The sequence below is a fragment of the Cynocephalus volans genome, chromosome 3 (genome assembly GCF_027409185.1).
Source record: "Cynocephalus volans isolate mCynVol1 chromosome 3, mCynVol1.pri, whole genome shotgun sequence".
Lineage (NCBI taxonomy): Eukaryota > Metazoa > Chordata > Mammalia > Dermoptera > Cynocephalidae > Cynocephalus > Cynocephalus volans.
This window is the reverse complement of record NC_084462.1, coordinates 71310121-71325552: the sequence shown is the minus strand read 5'-3', so window position 1 is coordinate 71325552 and position 15432 is coordinate 71310121. Positions and strand designations below refer to the sequence as shown.

Here is a 15432-nt window from a genome sequence, read left to right as displayed (position 1 = left end):
TACTAGTAAGGGTGGAGTTCAGATTTTCAAAAGGTTTGTTTTAAAGGTGTCCTAAATTGTGGTCACAGGTGCTCTTTCCTCTCCACCCAGTTAGACTATAATAAATAGTATTAGTGATGATGATAACAAGAATTATAATTCCTTAGATCTTTAGAGCACTTTACAGTTTATAAACAGTTAGAACCGTTATCTCATTTTATTCTACCAGTAGGCGAGGCAGGGCAAGGATTTCCCCACCCACTTCCTTTATAGATGAACAGTTGAAACTATGCAAAGTATGTCTGGTTTGAGAAAGGAAGCCCCCCAGGGCTAATGTAAATAATTGGGGGTTATTCAGAGATTGCAGAGAAACTGCTTGGTTTCTCTCTCTGGGGCCACGTGGCCTCTTCTGTCTGCTTCTTTCTGCATGTCCCAGCCTCCTCTCTGCAGATCATCTTTTTCTGTTTCTATATCAGCATCCACAAGACTGAAAATAGCAATCACATCCAGGCTCTGCCCATCCTTTTGGCTCAGGACCCAACATCTAATCAGTTCTCCCCCTGAGCCCATCATATCTCAGATGCATTTCCCTCTGCCCAGCTGTCCATCCTGGGTTGGGGACAGGGTGGGAGACAAGGCCATCTGGTACAAACAGTGGCTCTGGGGCTGAGGAGAGAGAACGAAGGCAGATTCTCTTAGGAGGATGTGGGATGGGAAGCAAAGAGAGGCTTTTTATTACAACACCTGCTAAAAGCTGCTTGTGCATGGTCCTCTGAGCCTAGCTCGACTATAGCAATAACAACGTGCCAGGAATAATAGTTCTTATTATTCCTTCTCAGAGCCTTCTCAGAGAAAACCCTCCCAAAGGCAAAGAGGAGATGGTTCTTTCCCTCTCTGACCACACTCTGGGACCTCCCGCCAGGCCTCAGTCAGGCTCTGCCCATAGCCCCAAGCCAAGGGGTGCCTCATTAGGCAGATTGCAGAAATCCTGGCATCCAAGGGAGAGGGTGCCTCTTATTAAGGGCACTTCCTGGCCCTGGCTACCCAGCCTCAGCCCTCGGTCCCCCTCTGCAGGTGCGGATTTGGGAAATACCCGAGGGTGGGCTGAAGCGGAACATGACTGAGGCGCTCCTGGAGCTGCACGGGCACAGCCGGCGTGTGGGGCTGGTCGAGTGGCACCCCACCACCAACAACATCCTGTTCAGTGCTGGCTATGACTACAAGGTACGCACCCGGGTGGGCAGCTGTGGCCAGAGCCAGCTCAGTGGGGGGGACAGGGAGAAAGAAGGGGATCTTTGGGGGCCCGTAGGGAGTACTGTTATTTCCAGAGCATGTTAACAATGTTGTCTTACATGTTCATTCACTCATTTATTCATTCACTATGCACTGCTGAGCATCACCTGTGCACCCCATCATTCCTGGGGTCCACAGGGGCTGGAGGTATCTTTCCTACCTTCTCTGGTGGTTAGTGGACTGGAGGAGAATGTCTACTCCACATCCACACCCTCTGTCTGCCCACTTCTTAGCCAAGAGGTGGCTGTTGCCCTCCTAGTGGGGAAAAGGAGAAGCCAAAGCTGCTGGAGGGAAAAAAGTGGAGCCTCATCCCCTGCCCCCAGGAATGCCCTAAAAAGAGGGGTGCCATCCCCCTGGGACCTGGCCAAGGAACATATATCCTTCTTGCTAATTGTGGAAACTGGGTCCAGGCTGGGACTGGGATCTGTCCAGGGATATTAGTGATTTGTGTGGCAGGGACATGCCAGCCTTTTGATACAAAACTCAATGACACCATTCTGCATGCCAGCACACCCTAGGCCCTGCATGAGGCGTTTCTCCCAGGACGGTCAAGTGCAGACCTGGGACAGACACCCGTGCTCACAGCAGCGGCTGACCCTGCCTCCTGCACATCTGCCCTCACAGGTCCTCATCTGGAACCTGGACGTTGGAGAGCCAGTGAAGATGATTGACTGCCACACAGACGTGATCCTCTGCATGTCCTTCAACACAGATGGTAGCCTGCTCACCACCACATGCAAGGACAAGAAGCTGCGTGTGATCGAGCCCCGCTCTGGCCGTGTTCTGCAGGTGGAACTCTACATTTTTTTGAGGGTGGTAGGAAGCATTGGGGCCTGGGGCTCAGCTTTCAGCCAGTCTTGGAGAAAAAAGCTGTGCCAGATCCCTTCTTCCATGTATGTCGCTGCACCTGTTGACCAACCTGTCTATTCTGGGCACTTCTCAGTTCATAGGAACCCTGCCTTGTTATATGTGGGAAGGGACCTCAGTACCCTTTCCTGCCCTACTGTACTTCCTTCCCCCAGAGGGGATTATTCTAGCCTGCTCTGGTGACATCATTAGCACATGAATCTCCAGGTGTTACCCAAGTCCCATCATGGGCCCAGGAGGAGGAATTCGGACTCACTGCATAGCCACCTGCAAGAAATGGCTCAGGGTACCATCCCTATAGATGGCTCCAAGTGGGGAGGCTGATGGCGAACTCAGTTCAACTTATGGTCTTTGAGTCTTCAACTTCTGAGTCTCAGCTGTGAGGAAGGGGTTAGGTGCCATTAGTAAGCAATTAACATTTCTTGAGAACCTACTGTGTGCTATCATGAGGTTAGGTAGGATGGAAATTTGGATGAAACTTGAGGTTTGCCTCCTACACAAGAAAGCATTGATGCTTGATCTGGGCGTGTTTATCTTGAAAGAATCCAATATTGTAACACCAGAAAGTTGTCTACTACTACTACTACAAGTAATAATCCTATTTGTTGGCATCATTAGTATGAACTGACGTTTACTCAGAGCTCACTGTGTGGCTCTCCATTATCTCGTCTAATCCTCAGGATGGCCCTCTTATTTTACACATGAGAACACCAGGCCTTGTTGAGACTTCCACAGTTTGAGGAGTAGCTAGATTCGGACCCAGAGCCCATGTGGAACAGAAAGGATGTTAGAGAGCAGAGAACCCAACCTCCAACTCGCTGATGTGGACACAAGCCCAGACAGGGTGAGGGGCTGTTCCCTCTTGAGCAAGTGGCGTCAGCCTGAATCTGTGCACTGCTCCACTGGCCTCTTTTCTGACCTGATGCTGACTCACCTGGTGAAGGACTGTTGTGTGTTAGGAGAAAATGGAGGTATCACGAGCTGATGTGAAGGAGAGGAGGCAGAGGACAGCCCAGTTAAGAAGGAGCCTCCTGATGAAGCGAGTTGTTGGACAGTGAGCCAGCATGAGTCCCTTGTTCTCCTGAGCCTGTTTCCTCATCCTCAAAATGGGGATAATGATTCTTTCCAGTAGATATTGCTGTGAGGATTAAAAACAATGCCCCTGGTGAGAGCGCCTGGTGTGGTATACAGCCCCTGACGGAACTTGGTCGAGGTTAGCTCTCCTCCCCGCCCCTGTCCCCCACCTGCTCTGAGAAATGGCAAAGAAGGCTGGTTTCCTGGTTCCCAGGGCTCCATTGCTGCACAGTACTTGTAGTAGTTTCCTGGGGCTTCTGTAACAAATTACCACAAAGCAGGTGGCTTAAAACAACAGAAATTTATTCTTTCACAGTTCTGGGGGCCAGATGTCCCAAATTAAGGTGTGAAAAGGGCTGGGCTCCCTACAGAGACTCTAGGGGAGAATCATTCTTTCCTCTTCCAGCTTCTGGTGGTGGCCGGCTGCCTTTGCTTGTGGCTGCGTCACTCCAGTCTCTGCCTTTGTGGTCACATCACCTTCTCCTCTGTGTGTCTGAATAATCTTACCTCTCTCACACAAGGACACTCCTGAAGGCATTTAGGGACCACCTGGATAGGGCCACATCCAGAGTAATCTCATCTCAGGATCCTTAACCTAATTACACCTGCAAGGACCGTTTTTCCAAATAAGGAAACACAGGGCCCAGGGACTAGGACATAGATTTATCTTTATGGGGGCCACCATTCAGCTCACTACAGTACTCAAGTGTTAGGGGCCCTGGCTCACTGGCTCTCTCTCTCTCCCTACTAGGAGGCAAACTGCAAAAACCACAGAGTGAACCGGGTGGTGTTCCTGGGAAACATGAAGCGGCTCCTCACGACAGGGGTCTCCAGGTGGAACACAAGACAGATCGCCCTCTGGGACCAGGTCAGCTGCAGGGAGACTGGGTGGTGGACAGGAAGGGAGCAGGAAGCTGAGACTCGAACTCATGGGTTCTCTGCTTCAAAGATGGGGCAAGAGCAGAGTGAGGTCTGTGGTCTGGGGTCTCTGGGGCCTCTGATCCAGGTGTAGGCTGGGAGGAGATGCCAGAGAGGGAAAGGACTAGAGTAAGGTCCACATGCTGGAGGGAGGCACCAAGAGATAGCGCCTCATGCCTCGAGAGGACCTCAGCCAAGGCCCGTTCTTATGTGGAGAACAGATAAGGCAGTGATGTCCCAGCTGGGGCTTGGACGTTGTATTAGTCAGGGTTATCCAGGGAGACAGAATCAATAGCATATGTTGTAAATATATGAGAGGGATTTATTAGGGAAATTACCTCACATGATTGTGAAGAGAAGTTCCACGATAGGCTGTCTGCAAACTGGATGCCAGTAGTGTGGCTTGGTCCAAGTCCAAAGGCCTCAAAACCAGGGAAACCGATGGTATCCTTGGTGTAAGTCCTGAAACTCAAAAACCAAAAAGTCTCAAGCTCCAGTGTCCATGGACAGGACAGGAGTGTATCCCAGCTCCAGCAGATAGAGAGAGATTCACCTTTATTTCTCTGTTTTTTGTTCTCTTGGGGCCCCCAGCAGATTGGATGGTTCCCGCCCACACTGAAGGTGGGTCTTTCCCATCCAACCCACTCAGACTCTCATGCTAATCTCTTCTGGACACACCCTCATGGACATACCTAAAAAAATAGCTTTACCAGTTTTCTTGGCATTCCTTCATCTAATCAAGTTGACACCTAGAATTAACCTTCACAGAGGTGGTCACAGATCTGCCCAGATACAGGCATACATGTGCACTATGAGCATGTGCTGGGATTCTGTTGTGGTGTGGAGCATGGAGCCCACTGGGCTTGGCAGACCCTCTGGCCACTTCTGACCAAGGACCCCCAGAACCCCCAAGGCAGCTGAGTAAGCATTTTCACACTAGGATTGGTGCAGAGCTTGGCTCCCCTGCCCCAAACACTCTGCTCCCCTCAGCATGCATCTGTGCCCACACTCAAGGCAAACTATGGTCTCCAGCAGACCTGGCTGGACTCCTGGCTGGGTCTTTGGGGTCGTGGGGACCAGTGTCCAGTCTCCTCCCCATCCATCCCCTCCCACCAGCTTACCCAGAGCAGAGACATGGGCCAGTGAGCAGGCCTCAGATGTCAGCAGCTGGTATGGGAAGAGGACGCCCAACTTTCTGTATGACTTCTTGGCAAGGCCTGTTTCCCCATCAGTTATACAAGCAATTGGAAGAGAGGCATGTGTTAGGGTCCATCCAGCTGCATACTCTCTATTCTGAAAAGTACTACTGAGGGCACAACTGGACAGAGGCAGAAGTGAGGTGGAGGGAGGGCCAGAGGGCCAAGGTGTGGCCTCTAGGTTTGGGCTAAAGGAAACATCCACTGGTCTCGGGAGGTCACTTCCTCAGAGAGTCAGGAGTTGGGCCACACACCCAGCTCTGACAGCATCACCAGCAGTCAAACCAGATGGAGACCTCCAGAGGTGAAGCTCAGGTACAGAAGGTTTTCAAGGGACAGTGCCCAGGCACACCTGCAAGATGTTCACCCTCTTTTTCCAGAGTTGGGGGCTGAGCTCCAGAGAGAGCAAGATACTTACCTGAGGACACATAGCAAATAGTGGGTTTAGGGAGCAAGTCCCCTTCCTCCTATTTGCAGACCCTTTCCACTGCCCGAGGCTGCTTTTCATGACAGGTAGACTAGTCTTGTCCCACACATAGGACAGGCTTTTTAACATCTGAGGGGCATCTTGACATAAAGGGATGGTAGCTCTGGGGTGGCTTAGCTGGAATTTCGGAAGGTGGCGTGCCATCCTGCCTGGACACAGGCTGATAGCCACTCCTTTCCCCACAGGAGGACCTGTCCATGCCCCTGATCGAGGAGGAAATTGATGGGCTGTCTGGCCTCCTGTTCCCCTTCTACGATGCTGATACCCACATGCTCTACCTGGCTGGAAAGGTAGTAGAAGGTGGAGAGGGACTGGGGCAGCCTGTGGGAGACCCCTGCCCCAGTGTGCCCCTGCACCTGCCCTACCCCCTAAGAAGAGCCAGCCCAACCTCTTACCCTGACCCAACCCAGGTTCCTGGGTCTCACCCTGCTCCATTAACACCCACCCTCAAGTCAGACACTCAGTGCCTGAGAATTCCTTAAAAGGTGAGTTGGAGTGGGGTTTACTTTGGAATAAAGATCAGAGCCTGAAGTGTAGACAGTGATGAGTGATGGAATTTGAGGCACCTGCCAGATCTTCGGTGACCTTGTTTGTCGGAAAGGCTGTCTACACACACACACACACACACACACACACCAGCCCATCCCACACCCACTCCTCCACCCCCAATAAACACCCATGGTGGACCCACCAAGGGTCTAGAGGTCTCCCTGGTCTTTTGACCACCTCTGAGGCATGAGAGGAGCGCTCTTCAGCAGACCCCTGGGACCAGGGCTTTCTCAGCCCTCCCCTCCCCCACACCTTCTTTACCTCCCTCTCTCCTGCCCCCAGGGGGATGGAAACATCCGGTACTACGAGATCAGCACTGAGAAGCCCTACCTGACTTACCTCATGGAGTTCCGCTCCCCAGCCCCGCAGAAAGGCCTCGGTAAGGGATTCAGAGGCTGCCATGGCTGTGACGCTATAGAACAGGAGACCAGACATTTGGCTCATGGGTCACCCCCCCCCCCTTAAATAGAAAGTCAGACTCAGAAGGCCACAAGCTCATGTGCAAGTCAGAATAGGACCCACAGGTGCCACCCCTGGTGGATGGGCAGCCAGCTCCTCTTCAGCCTGCCTGTCCTGCCCGTCTGACCTGTGCTGTCTTTCCACAGTCATCTCTGTTCATCAGCAGCCTGTAGGGGCATGCTCCGTGTCATCATCATGAATTGCAGATGGGAGGACTGAAGCCCAGAGTGCTTATGACATGGGTGGGAGGCAGCTCAGTAACTAAAGGTCAGAGTGGGGTCTAGACCCAGGCCCCTTCCTGAGCCTCTGGAAAGCCAAGGACTCCCAGGCCTCAGCAGCAGCTCTGTTCTTGCCTGAAAGGGCAGGAAGAAGTCCCAGGTGTCCCCATGGCTGCAGCCCTGAGCTCTCTGTGTTCTCAGGCAATACCCTAGAGAGAACTCCAGAATTGATGGGCTGTAGTGAATCAGGCAAGACGTCCTTCAGACCCCACATTCTCCCATCACTGAGTCTACAACACATTTTCCCTCCTACAACTAGGCTGGCAGTGCATGTGGCTCAGCAATTCCCCATTTGGGGTCCAAATCTCCCAGTGAAATGAGTACCTTCTGGGGCCCCATTCTCACCTCTGAGGGTGACCCTTCTCCTTGGAGCTTGAGTCCTGCTTGTTCCCCCGGTGGATCTGGTATTATGGACAGGGCCTGAGAGCCTGTTCAGGGACATCAGGGCTGAAAAGGCCTGAGAGCCCACCTCAGTGACCAGTAGCCAAAGGCAGGTCCAGAGGTGTCTGAGATCCTGAGGACGATTCCATTGACATCACTCCTCCCCAACTCTCTGTCATCCCCACCTCACTTGCCACCACCATTCATCAAGCAGTGTAAAAAGCAGTCTGGACTTTGGAGTCAGATCTGGGTTTACATTCTGGCTTAACTGTGTACTTAACCCCTCCAAGTCTCAGTTTCTCATCTGTAAAATGGGGATAACCAAACCCACCTTACAGGGCTGTTGTAAAGCTTAGAGACCATGTGTACAGGAGGACTTGACTCCTCCTGCTCCTTGACATGGTTGTTCAACAAACACTCGTTGGGTACCAACTGTGTACCAGCCCCTGGACCTGGTACAGTGGTAAGTAAAACAACACAGCCTTACTCTTGCAGAGCTCACATTCCACTGGGGCTGGCGGGGGTGGGGCGTGGGAGGGATGGACAATAAACAAACAAGTAAGAAAAATAGCAGATGGGATTGAGTTCTAGGCAGAGAATCAAATGGGGTGATAGAACAGAAAGTGACTGGGGGCTACTTTAGACCAGGTGGTCAGGGAAGGCCTTTCTGTAGAGATGATGTTTTAAGCTGAGATCTGAAAGGCAGGAAGGGAGAAGAGTAGTCCCAGCAGGGGGAATAGTCAGTGCAAAGGCCCTGTGGCCAGAATGAGCCTGGCATGTTCCAGGAACAGAAGGGAGGTCAGTGTGGCTAAGTGTAGCAGAGACTGTGACATAGCAGGAGATGGGGAGGGTGTTAGGAGACAAAGTCAGAGAGGAGGGCAGACACTGAATCCCATGGAGGCATTAGCCAGGGAGAGGAGTTTTGATTTTATTGGGAAAGCGCTGGAGGGTTTTCTTTGTGTGGGTGGGTGGGTGGGAGTTGGGACAGCATGACGTGCTATGAATTGTTAGTTTAAGATTGTCTGGCTTCCGTAGAGAGAATGAATTGGAGAGAATGGATTTGAGAGGGGCAGGAGGGCAGCAGGGAGACCAGTTAGGAAGTAATTGTGGACTTTTAGGCAAGGAAGGAAGATAACCAGGTGGACAGCATGCAGATGGGGAGAAGGAGATGAGCTTGGGAGATGCTTAGAAAGTGGGGTCAGCAGAACTTGCTAAGATATCAAATGTGGTGGGGTGGAAGGAAAAAGGAGAGGGAAGAACCAAGGATGATTTTCTTCTCAACCTCTTCCTGGTCTTCACCCTCATCCTCCTCAGCTGTGGCCACTATTGAGCACTGACGATGAGCCAGGCACTTTTCGTAAGTTCAAAGAAATTAAGCAACCCACCCTAGGCAAGTCATGTAGCTGATAAGTAAGTGGTGAGGCGGAATTCAAACCCAGATTTCACCCGGGTAGCCAGTTCCCTCCGGCTCCTGGAATTCCTTTATCTGGAAGAGCGGCCTCCCATTCCAGTCCAGGAGAGGTAGAGTCTTAACTTGTATTCACTTTACAGGGAAAGAAACTAACACCCTGGTGCTCGTCACTGTGCCAGGCAGTTAATGAACATTTTTGCACTTAATCCCCGACTGTCTCATGTGGGGTCACTACTGTCCAAGAAGCTCAGAGAGTGACTTGCCCAAGGACTTCCAGCTGGAAAGAGGAGCAGAGTCAGGATTCAAACCTGAGTTTGTCTGACCCTAGAGTTGTGCTTCTAACACCCCAATGCCTCACCTTCCTGTTGTAGGTGTTCATAGAAGTAGCTGTTAGGGACATTGTGGCTAGTGAACACACACACACAACATGTGCACGCAGTGCTGTTTCTAGAAGACGTTCAACAGAACAGTAATTGTAGGCTATGTTTAAACCTCTAGGGAGTATGGGGAATGGCCTCTCCCTCCTTTCTCTCTGAAAACTGGAGACAGAGGCTTAGGGAAGACTGTGCATTGCAGAATGTGATGGGTTCTGTGGCCCTGCCCCTGCTCTGTGACCTTGGCAGACCCTTGCCCTCCGACCCTCAGGAGTCTCCTCTGTGAAAGGTGTGGACTAGCTTTAAGTATTTCTGCAGTCCCTTCCAGTTCTAAAAGGCCCCAGTTCTAAAGAGGGCATGGTGGTCGGGCAGGTCCGGCTCCGGGCGCTTACTTGAGAAGCTACCACCAAGAGACAGAACCTGATTCAAGACGCCCCAGCCTGCCCTCTGCCCTCTGTGTGGGTCATTGCATCCAAACCTAAGTGAGCACCACCTCAACCTCTCTCCTGGCCAAGAACATGAGGGGGGCAGTGTGCTGAGAGGGAGCCCTTGGGACCCCATGGAGCTGTGTGTGCCTGTCCACAGGGGTCATGCCCAAGCACGGCCTGGATGTGTCGGCCTGTGAGGTGTTCCGCTTCTACAAACTGGTGACGCTCAAGGGCCTGATTGAGCCCATTTCCATGATCGTGCCACGGAGGGTAAGTGGGGCTGGGGTGGGCTCCATGGGGCCCTGCATTGAATCCCAGCTTGTTCACTGCTGCCTGTAGCCTGGAGGAGCCTACATGAAGAGGTGCTGTAGACTGGGGTCAATCTGGGGTGGGGGGGCGGAGGACATTTGCAGGGGTGGGACAGTTCAGCTGGCTCATGAGTGCAGGGGAGTAGCTCCAGGCGGGAGACACTGTGAGTGCAAAGGCTTGGGGCAAGAGAGCGGGTGGCACGACTGGAGGTCAGTGAGGAGAATTCAGACTGCAGAGCAGGGGCTTTCTCAGCAGCCCCCCATCTGTCCATTCTTCTGCACCCTTCTCCCCTGCTGCAGTCGGATTCCTACCAGGAAGATATTTACCCCATGACACCAGGCACAGAGCCAGCTCTGACCCCGGATGAATGGCTGGGAGGCATCAACCGAGGTACCGCAGGGGGTGGTCTTCATGGAAGAGGCTCGGAGGCTGCAGCCTTTGCCCAGGACCCAGCCTGCCCCAGGTCCCCCTGCATGACCCCCTGTTTCCCTCACACCCAGCATCTGTCACGTGCAGTGGAATGAAATACGCCATCACTTGCCAGTCCATGGAATTGTCCGTGAGAGCCTTTCCCTTGCCTTTCTTAGATCCCGTGCTGATGTCTTTGAAAGAAGGCTATAAGAAGTCCTCAAAAATGGTATTTAAGGCTCCCATCAAAGAAAAGAAGAGCGTTGTGGTCAATGGAATAGATTTATTAGAAAATGTCCCACCCAGAACAGAGAACGAGGTAAGGAATATAAGTTATTGCCTCCACAGGTCCTGGAAGAGTGAGGCCTTTACATTTCAATTATTGGCTTCAGGCCTTTAAGCCAGCTCCATTCTGAGTCATGTTTCTTTCTGTGACAAAAACCATAAGTAGCCTGTTATTGGCTTCCGTTGCCTCTGACCCCAATAAATAGGGGCTGGGATGTAGTGGAGATATTAGGTCCCTGCCCCTCCCCCCACCTCAAATTTACTAACCCACAGAGTTATGCGTCTCCTCATGAATTCATTTCGGAATGTTGCTGTCATTTGGTGTTATGGGAGTTATAAATTCCTGATAACGGGGCACGTGCATTACAGCTGTGCCTTCCTCCCAGGCGTTGCAGCAGAGACGGGGTCTGATGCTTCCTGTCTTCGTGGAAGAGGCCGGGTGGTTATGAAAGTGCTCTTTGTACCATTGGAATGGGAACGATCCATTCAGGGGCAGCCAGAGCCAAGCCTTGTCCATGTCTCTGAAGGCACCTCCTTCCAACCCGCACCCCCAGTCCCTGGCGCCACTGCAGTTCAGCCAGGACTTGAGAATGTCTGCTGTGCGCCAGGCATGAGGCTTGATGCCCCTAGGGTAGAGGTGGCTGCATGGCCCCACTCGCATTTGAGTCCTGGCTCTGTCACTTCCTAGATGTGACTGAGCAAGTTTCCCGACCTTTCCATTTCCTTATGGTAAAGGGGGGACAGGAAGTGCTGTGAGCATTGAAGAGATAATCCACAAGTGTCCAGGACTCCTCCTGGCTCATATCAAGTGCTCAAAGAAAGAAGCCAACTGTATTAGCTCTCTATTGCTGTGTAACAAATTACCCCAGAACTTAACGACTTAAGCCCACAAACATTTATTACCTCACAGTTTGTGTGGGTGCCTGTGGCTCAAGGTCTCTCGTGAGGGTGCAATTACACTGTCAACTGGGGCTGCAGTCACATCCAAAGGCTCAACTTGAAGAAAATCTGCTTCAAAGTTCACTCACATGATTGCTGGTAGGACTCATGTCCTCAAAGGCTGTTAGACTGAGGGCCTCAGTTCCTCATGGGCTACTGGCCAAAAGCTTCCCTCAGGCCCTTGCCATGTGAACTTCTCCATAGGGCAGCTCACAACATGGCAGCTGGGTTCCCTCAGAGCTTGCAAGCAAGAGAGCAAGACAGGGAGTCCAAGATGGAAGCCACGGTGTTTTCATAGCCTAATCTTGGAAATGACATCCCATCACTTCTGCCTTTTTCTATTCATTTGAAGCAAGCTATTAGGTCCAACCCACCCTTGAGGGGTGGGGATAACATGGAGCCTTCTTAGATGGTGCCTGTCTCACCAACTTACGTTATCACTATTATGAATGAAAATAAGACTAGCCTTGACCTCTGGGACCTCATAGTCTTATAGGGGAGATTGAGAGGCAACCTGATAATTGCCATAAAATATATTTATGTGCTATTGTAAAGGGATGTTCAGATTTCTAGGGCTAGACAAAATCATGTGATAAATGGGATCTCCTTCAAAATAATCCCTGAGTGGGGGCAGGTGGTGCAGAAGAAGTGGGTAGGAGCAGAGATAAAGCAAGAGTGGTCATATGATTTGCTGAAGCTGGGTGATGGGTGCTTGGGGGTTCGTGATGCTATACTTTCTACTTCTGTATATATTTAACATTTTTCATTTTTTAAAAAAGGGGTGGGCTTCGTAGAAGAGGCTCAGAGGCTGCAACCTTTGCCTTTGGCCCAGCTCAAAGTGCCCTTTTTTGGAAAAAGTGCCCTACTTCTTTTTTTAAATGTTTTCTTTTCTAATTTCCTTTTTTTTAAAATTTATTAATGTTTTTTTTACATTCTAAGATGTTGTGGAGCAGCTGGGAGTGAGGGGGAGAGGGGAAGGGGGAGGGAAATAGGGTGGGAGGAGTAGAAAGGAGGGGGTCTTGGTTGAGGACCGTGGCACCTCCCTTATCCTGGCAGGGGAAACCAGGGGGGTTCTGGTGGCAGCTCGGTGGTCATTGCTGGGCTGGTTGCAGATGTCAAGGGTGTGTGGCTAAGTCCCTCAGCCCCCCACCACCCTGGCTCGGGAGACTGGGGAGCTTCCTGCTGTGGCTCAGTGGTTGTCACCGGGCTGGTTGTGGGTGCTAGGGGGGCGTGACTGAGGCCCTCAGCCCCCTGCTGCCCTAGCTTGGGAGCCCAGGAAAAGTGCCCTACTTTTTGAAGATAGAGATACATGGGTTGCTGCAGTAACTAAAGGGGGCTTTAACAAGGGCTTGGGTATGGAGAAGGCAGGCTTGAACAGTAGTTAAATCAAATAACATATAGCTATAGACTTGTCTATATGAATAAGACCTGAGAACCCGGAGGAAAATTTTAAGGAGTCTCTGAGCAGAAAATATAGATGCCATAATCTCTCTACTGTAAAGCTGTGCATCTTCCTCATTGAGAAGAACTTGCTCAGAGTCTGCTGACTCTGGTTTTACCCACAATTTTAATCATCACACAGATAGGAAGCAACCAATTAGAAACTGGGGCCATGAAAGGCAGACACATGGATCTAAGTGTAAAGAGACAACTGGTAGCTTGACACAGGGAAAGAGACTGATGGTTGTACAACTCAGTAGCTTTACTAAAATCACTGAATTCTACACTTTAAATGAGTGAATTTTATGGTATGTGAATTACACCTCAGTAAAGCCAGTTATTTTTGACAAAAGTGGACCAAAATACTGTGCAAAGAAATTTTGAGAACTTGGAAGGCACAAGTGTATAAAATTACATAATGTATGAGCAAACAGTATATTGTCCCTCTGAACAGACATAACCAGAACTGATGGTTTGTTGGTTAAAATTTTTTTAAAAAGTCAGTTAAAGGAGGGAATCATAAAAATGATACATTCTCTAAAGCATTTATTTTCCTTGAAAACATAAAACATATACATGCATTTAGCATATTTATTTATTTTGGCAGCTGGCCAGTATGGGGATCAAAACCTGTGACTTTGCTGTTACCAGCACCACACTCTCCCAAGTGAGCAACCGTCTGGCCCTGAGCATATTTAGATGCAGGACCAAGACCTTTTCTTTGAAGATGTCTTCCTTGGGCGGAATCTGCCGTGTCTTTTCACATAAATCACACCATAACTCCAATTTCCAGTTTCAGTTTCTTTTAGGGAGAACAAGAACTTTTAAAGTCAATCTGAATGCAAAGCCCTAGTTTTTACAATGTTTTCCCTAACAGTCATGTAGCCACTATCACACAATCAAGATATAGAATGTTCCCTAATCCTTTATGATTATATCATCCATATCTAATTCAGCCACAATTTTTTAGCATCACTTTTAACAAGATTTTCTAAAGCATTTAACTAAGTTTTTATAGAAACAGCAACTCTTTTGGTATTCATTTCATCAGTTTATATCATATTTAATTAAATTATGCAATTACAATAGCAAATGTAATTCACACCAGGAAGTTTGAGAACAAGCACAGCTGACTGCGGGTAACATTCAACTCAAGCGTGCAGTGGTCTGCGAGTGCCTGCTGCGGATCAGTGTTCAGTGGGCATCTGACCATATGTTTTACAGAAGACATAGAGAGACAGGTTAATCTGGGGAGTCATTCAATGAAGGTCTGCCAAGATACCTCTGCTTGCCCATGCCACCCACCCTCGGTAAATGAATCACTGCCCGGTGCAAACTTTGGAATTCCTGTCATAGTCCCATGTCAGCAGGGAAAAAGCTAGATTCCATTCTGTATCCTGAGCCTCTTTAAGAAGGGAAGGATGCAAAACATCTGAGAAAGGTTTCCCTCCGGAATGGTAAAGAACAGCATGGGCTTGGACCCATAAAGGGGTGAGCTTGGGATATTTGAAAACTGGAGTGTGTGACATCACTCCTTCCTCATGAATGAACGGGAAGGTTTTCTTTTTTTTCCCTACCTCATAAGGGAAAGTAGGAGCCATGGACTGAGCCTGGAGTAGGGAGGGTCAACTGGGGATGTTGAGGTGGAGCCCGCAGTGGAAGGCCTGGGGTGATGGGCAGAGCCTGGATGGGGAGAGTGTGGGGTGGAGGTGGGGGGTGTCTGGAGACCCATGGAGGAAATCCTCTTCTCACCTGCTCTCTCCCTGGCCGCCTCTCTTCACCCACCCCAGCTCCTCCGAATGTTCTTCCGGCAGCAGGATGAGATTCGGCGGTTGAAAGAGGAGCTGGCCCAGAAGGACATCCGCATGAGGCAGCTCCAGCTGGAACTGAAAAACTTGCGCAACAGCCCCAAGAACTGTTAGCTTCCCAGTCGGGTTGTTTTCTAAGCTGGTCTCTCCGTTGTTTCTACTCGCTCCCAAACTTCCCCATATCCAGTGACCCCAGAGACAGAGCCAGGACTGGAGCCTGCCTATCAACTCAAGAACTGGAAGCTGACCTTTGACCTCCTGACCTCATGCTAATAAAAGTTCCAGCCTCTTCTGGAGACCCCCCAACTGGCAGCCCCTTTCCCTGTCACCCCAGGAGCCAGGCTTCCCCTCAGCTGGGCGAAGACCACAGACTCCCAGAGGAGTGCCCTCAATGGACCAGGGAGCAGAGGAGGAAGCGGGATCCCAGCTAGATGTAAAACTCGACTTTTCCCCTGCCAGGGGGCTGCCAGGACATCTCAGCATCACTGATGGTACCACAGAGGAAGGACTGCATTGCAGGCGGGAGTTCTCCCTCCCCAGTCCTGCCGC

General features: G+C 50.6%; 1 protein-coding gene across 1 annotated transcript in view; it reads left to right on the top strand.

Moving 5' to 3' along the window:
• CORO2B (coronin 2B) overlaps nt 1-15220 on the top strand; it is a 126737-nt gene extending 111517 nt beyond the window's left edge. The window contains exons 4-12 of the mRNA XM_063090375.1: nt 1054-1203; nt 1897-2061; nt 3965-4081; nt 6000-6104; nt 6646-6742; nt 9852-9964; nt 10303-10393; nt 10591-10730; nt 14866-15220. Of these exons, the coding sequence (XP_062946445.1) occupies nt 1054-1203; nt 1897-2061; nt 3965-4081; nt 6000-6104; nt 6646-6742; nt 9852-9964; nt 10303-10393; nt 10591-10730; nt 14866-14997 (1110 nt within the window). The 3' untranslated portion in view covers nt 14998-15220. The remainder of the gene's footprint in view (nt 1-1053; nt 1204-1896; nt 2062-3964; nt 4082-5999; nt 6105-6645; nt 6743-9851; nt 9965-10302; nt 10394-10590; nt 10731-14865) is intronic.
• The last annotated feature ends 212 nt before the right edge of the window (nt 15221-15432 follow it).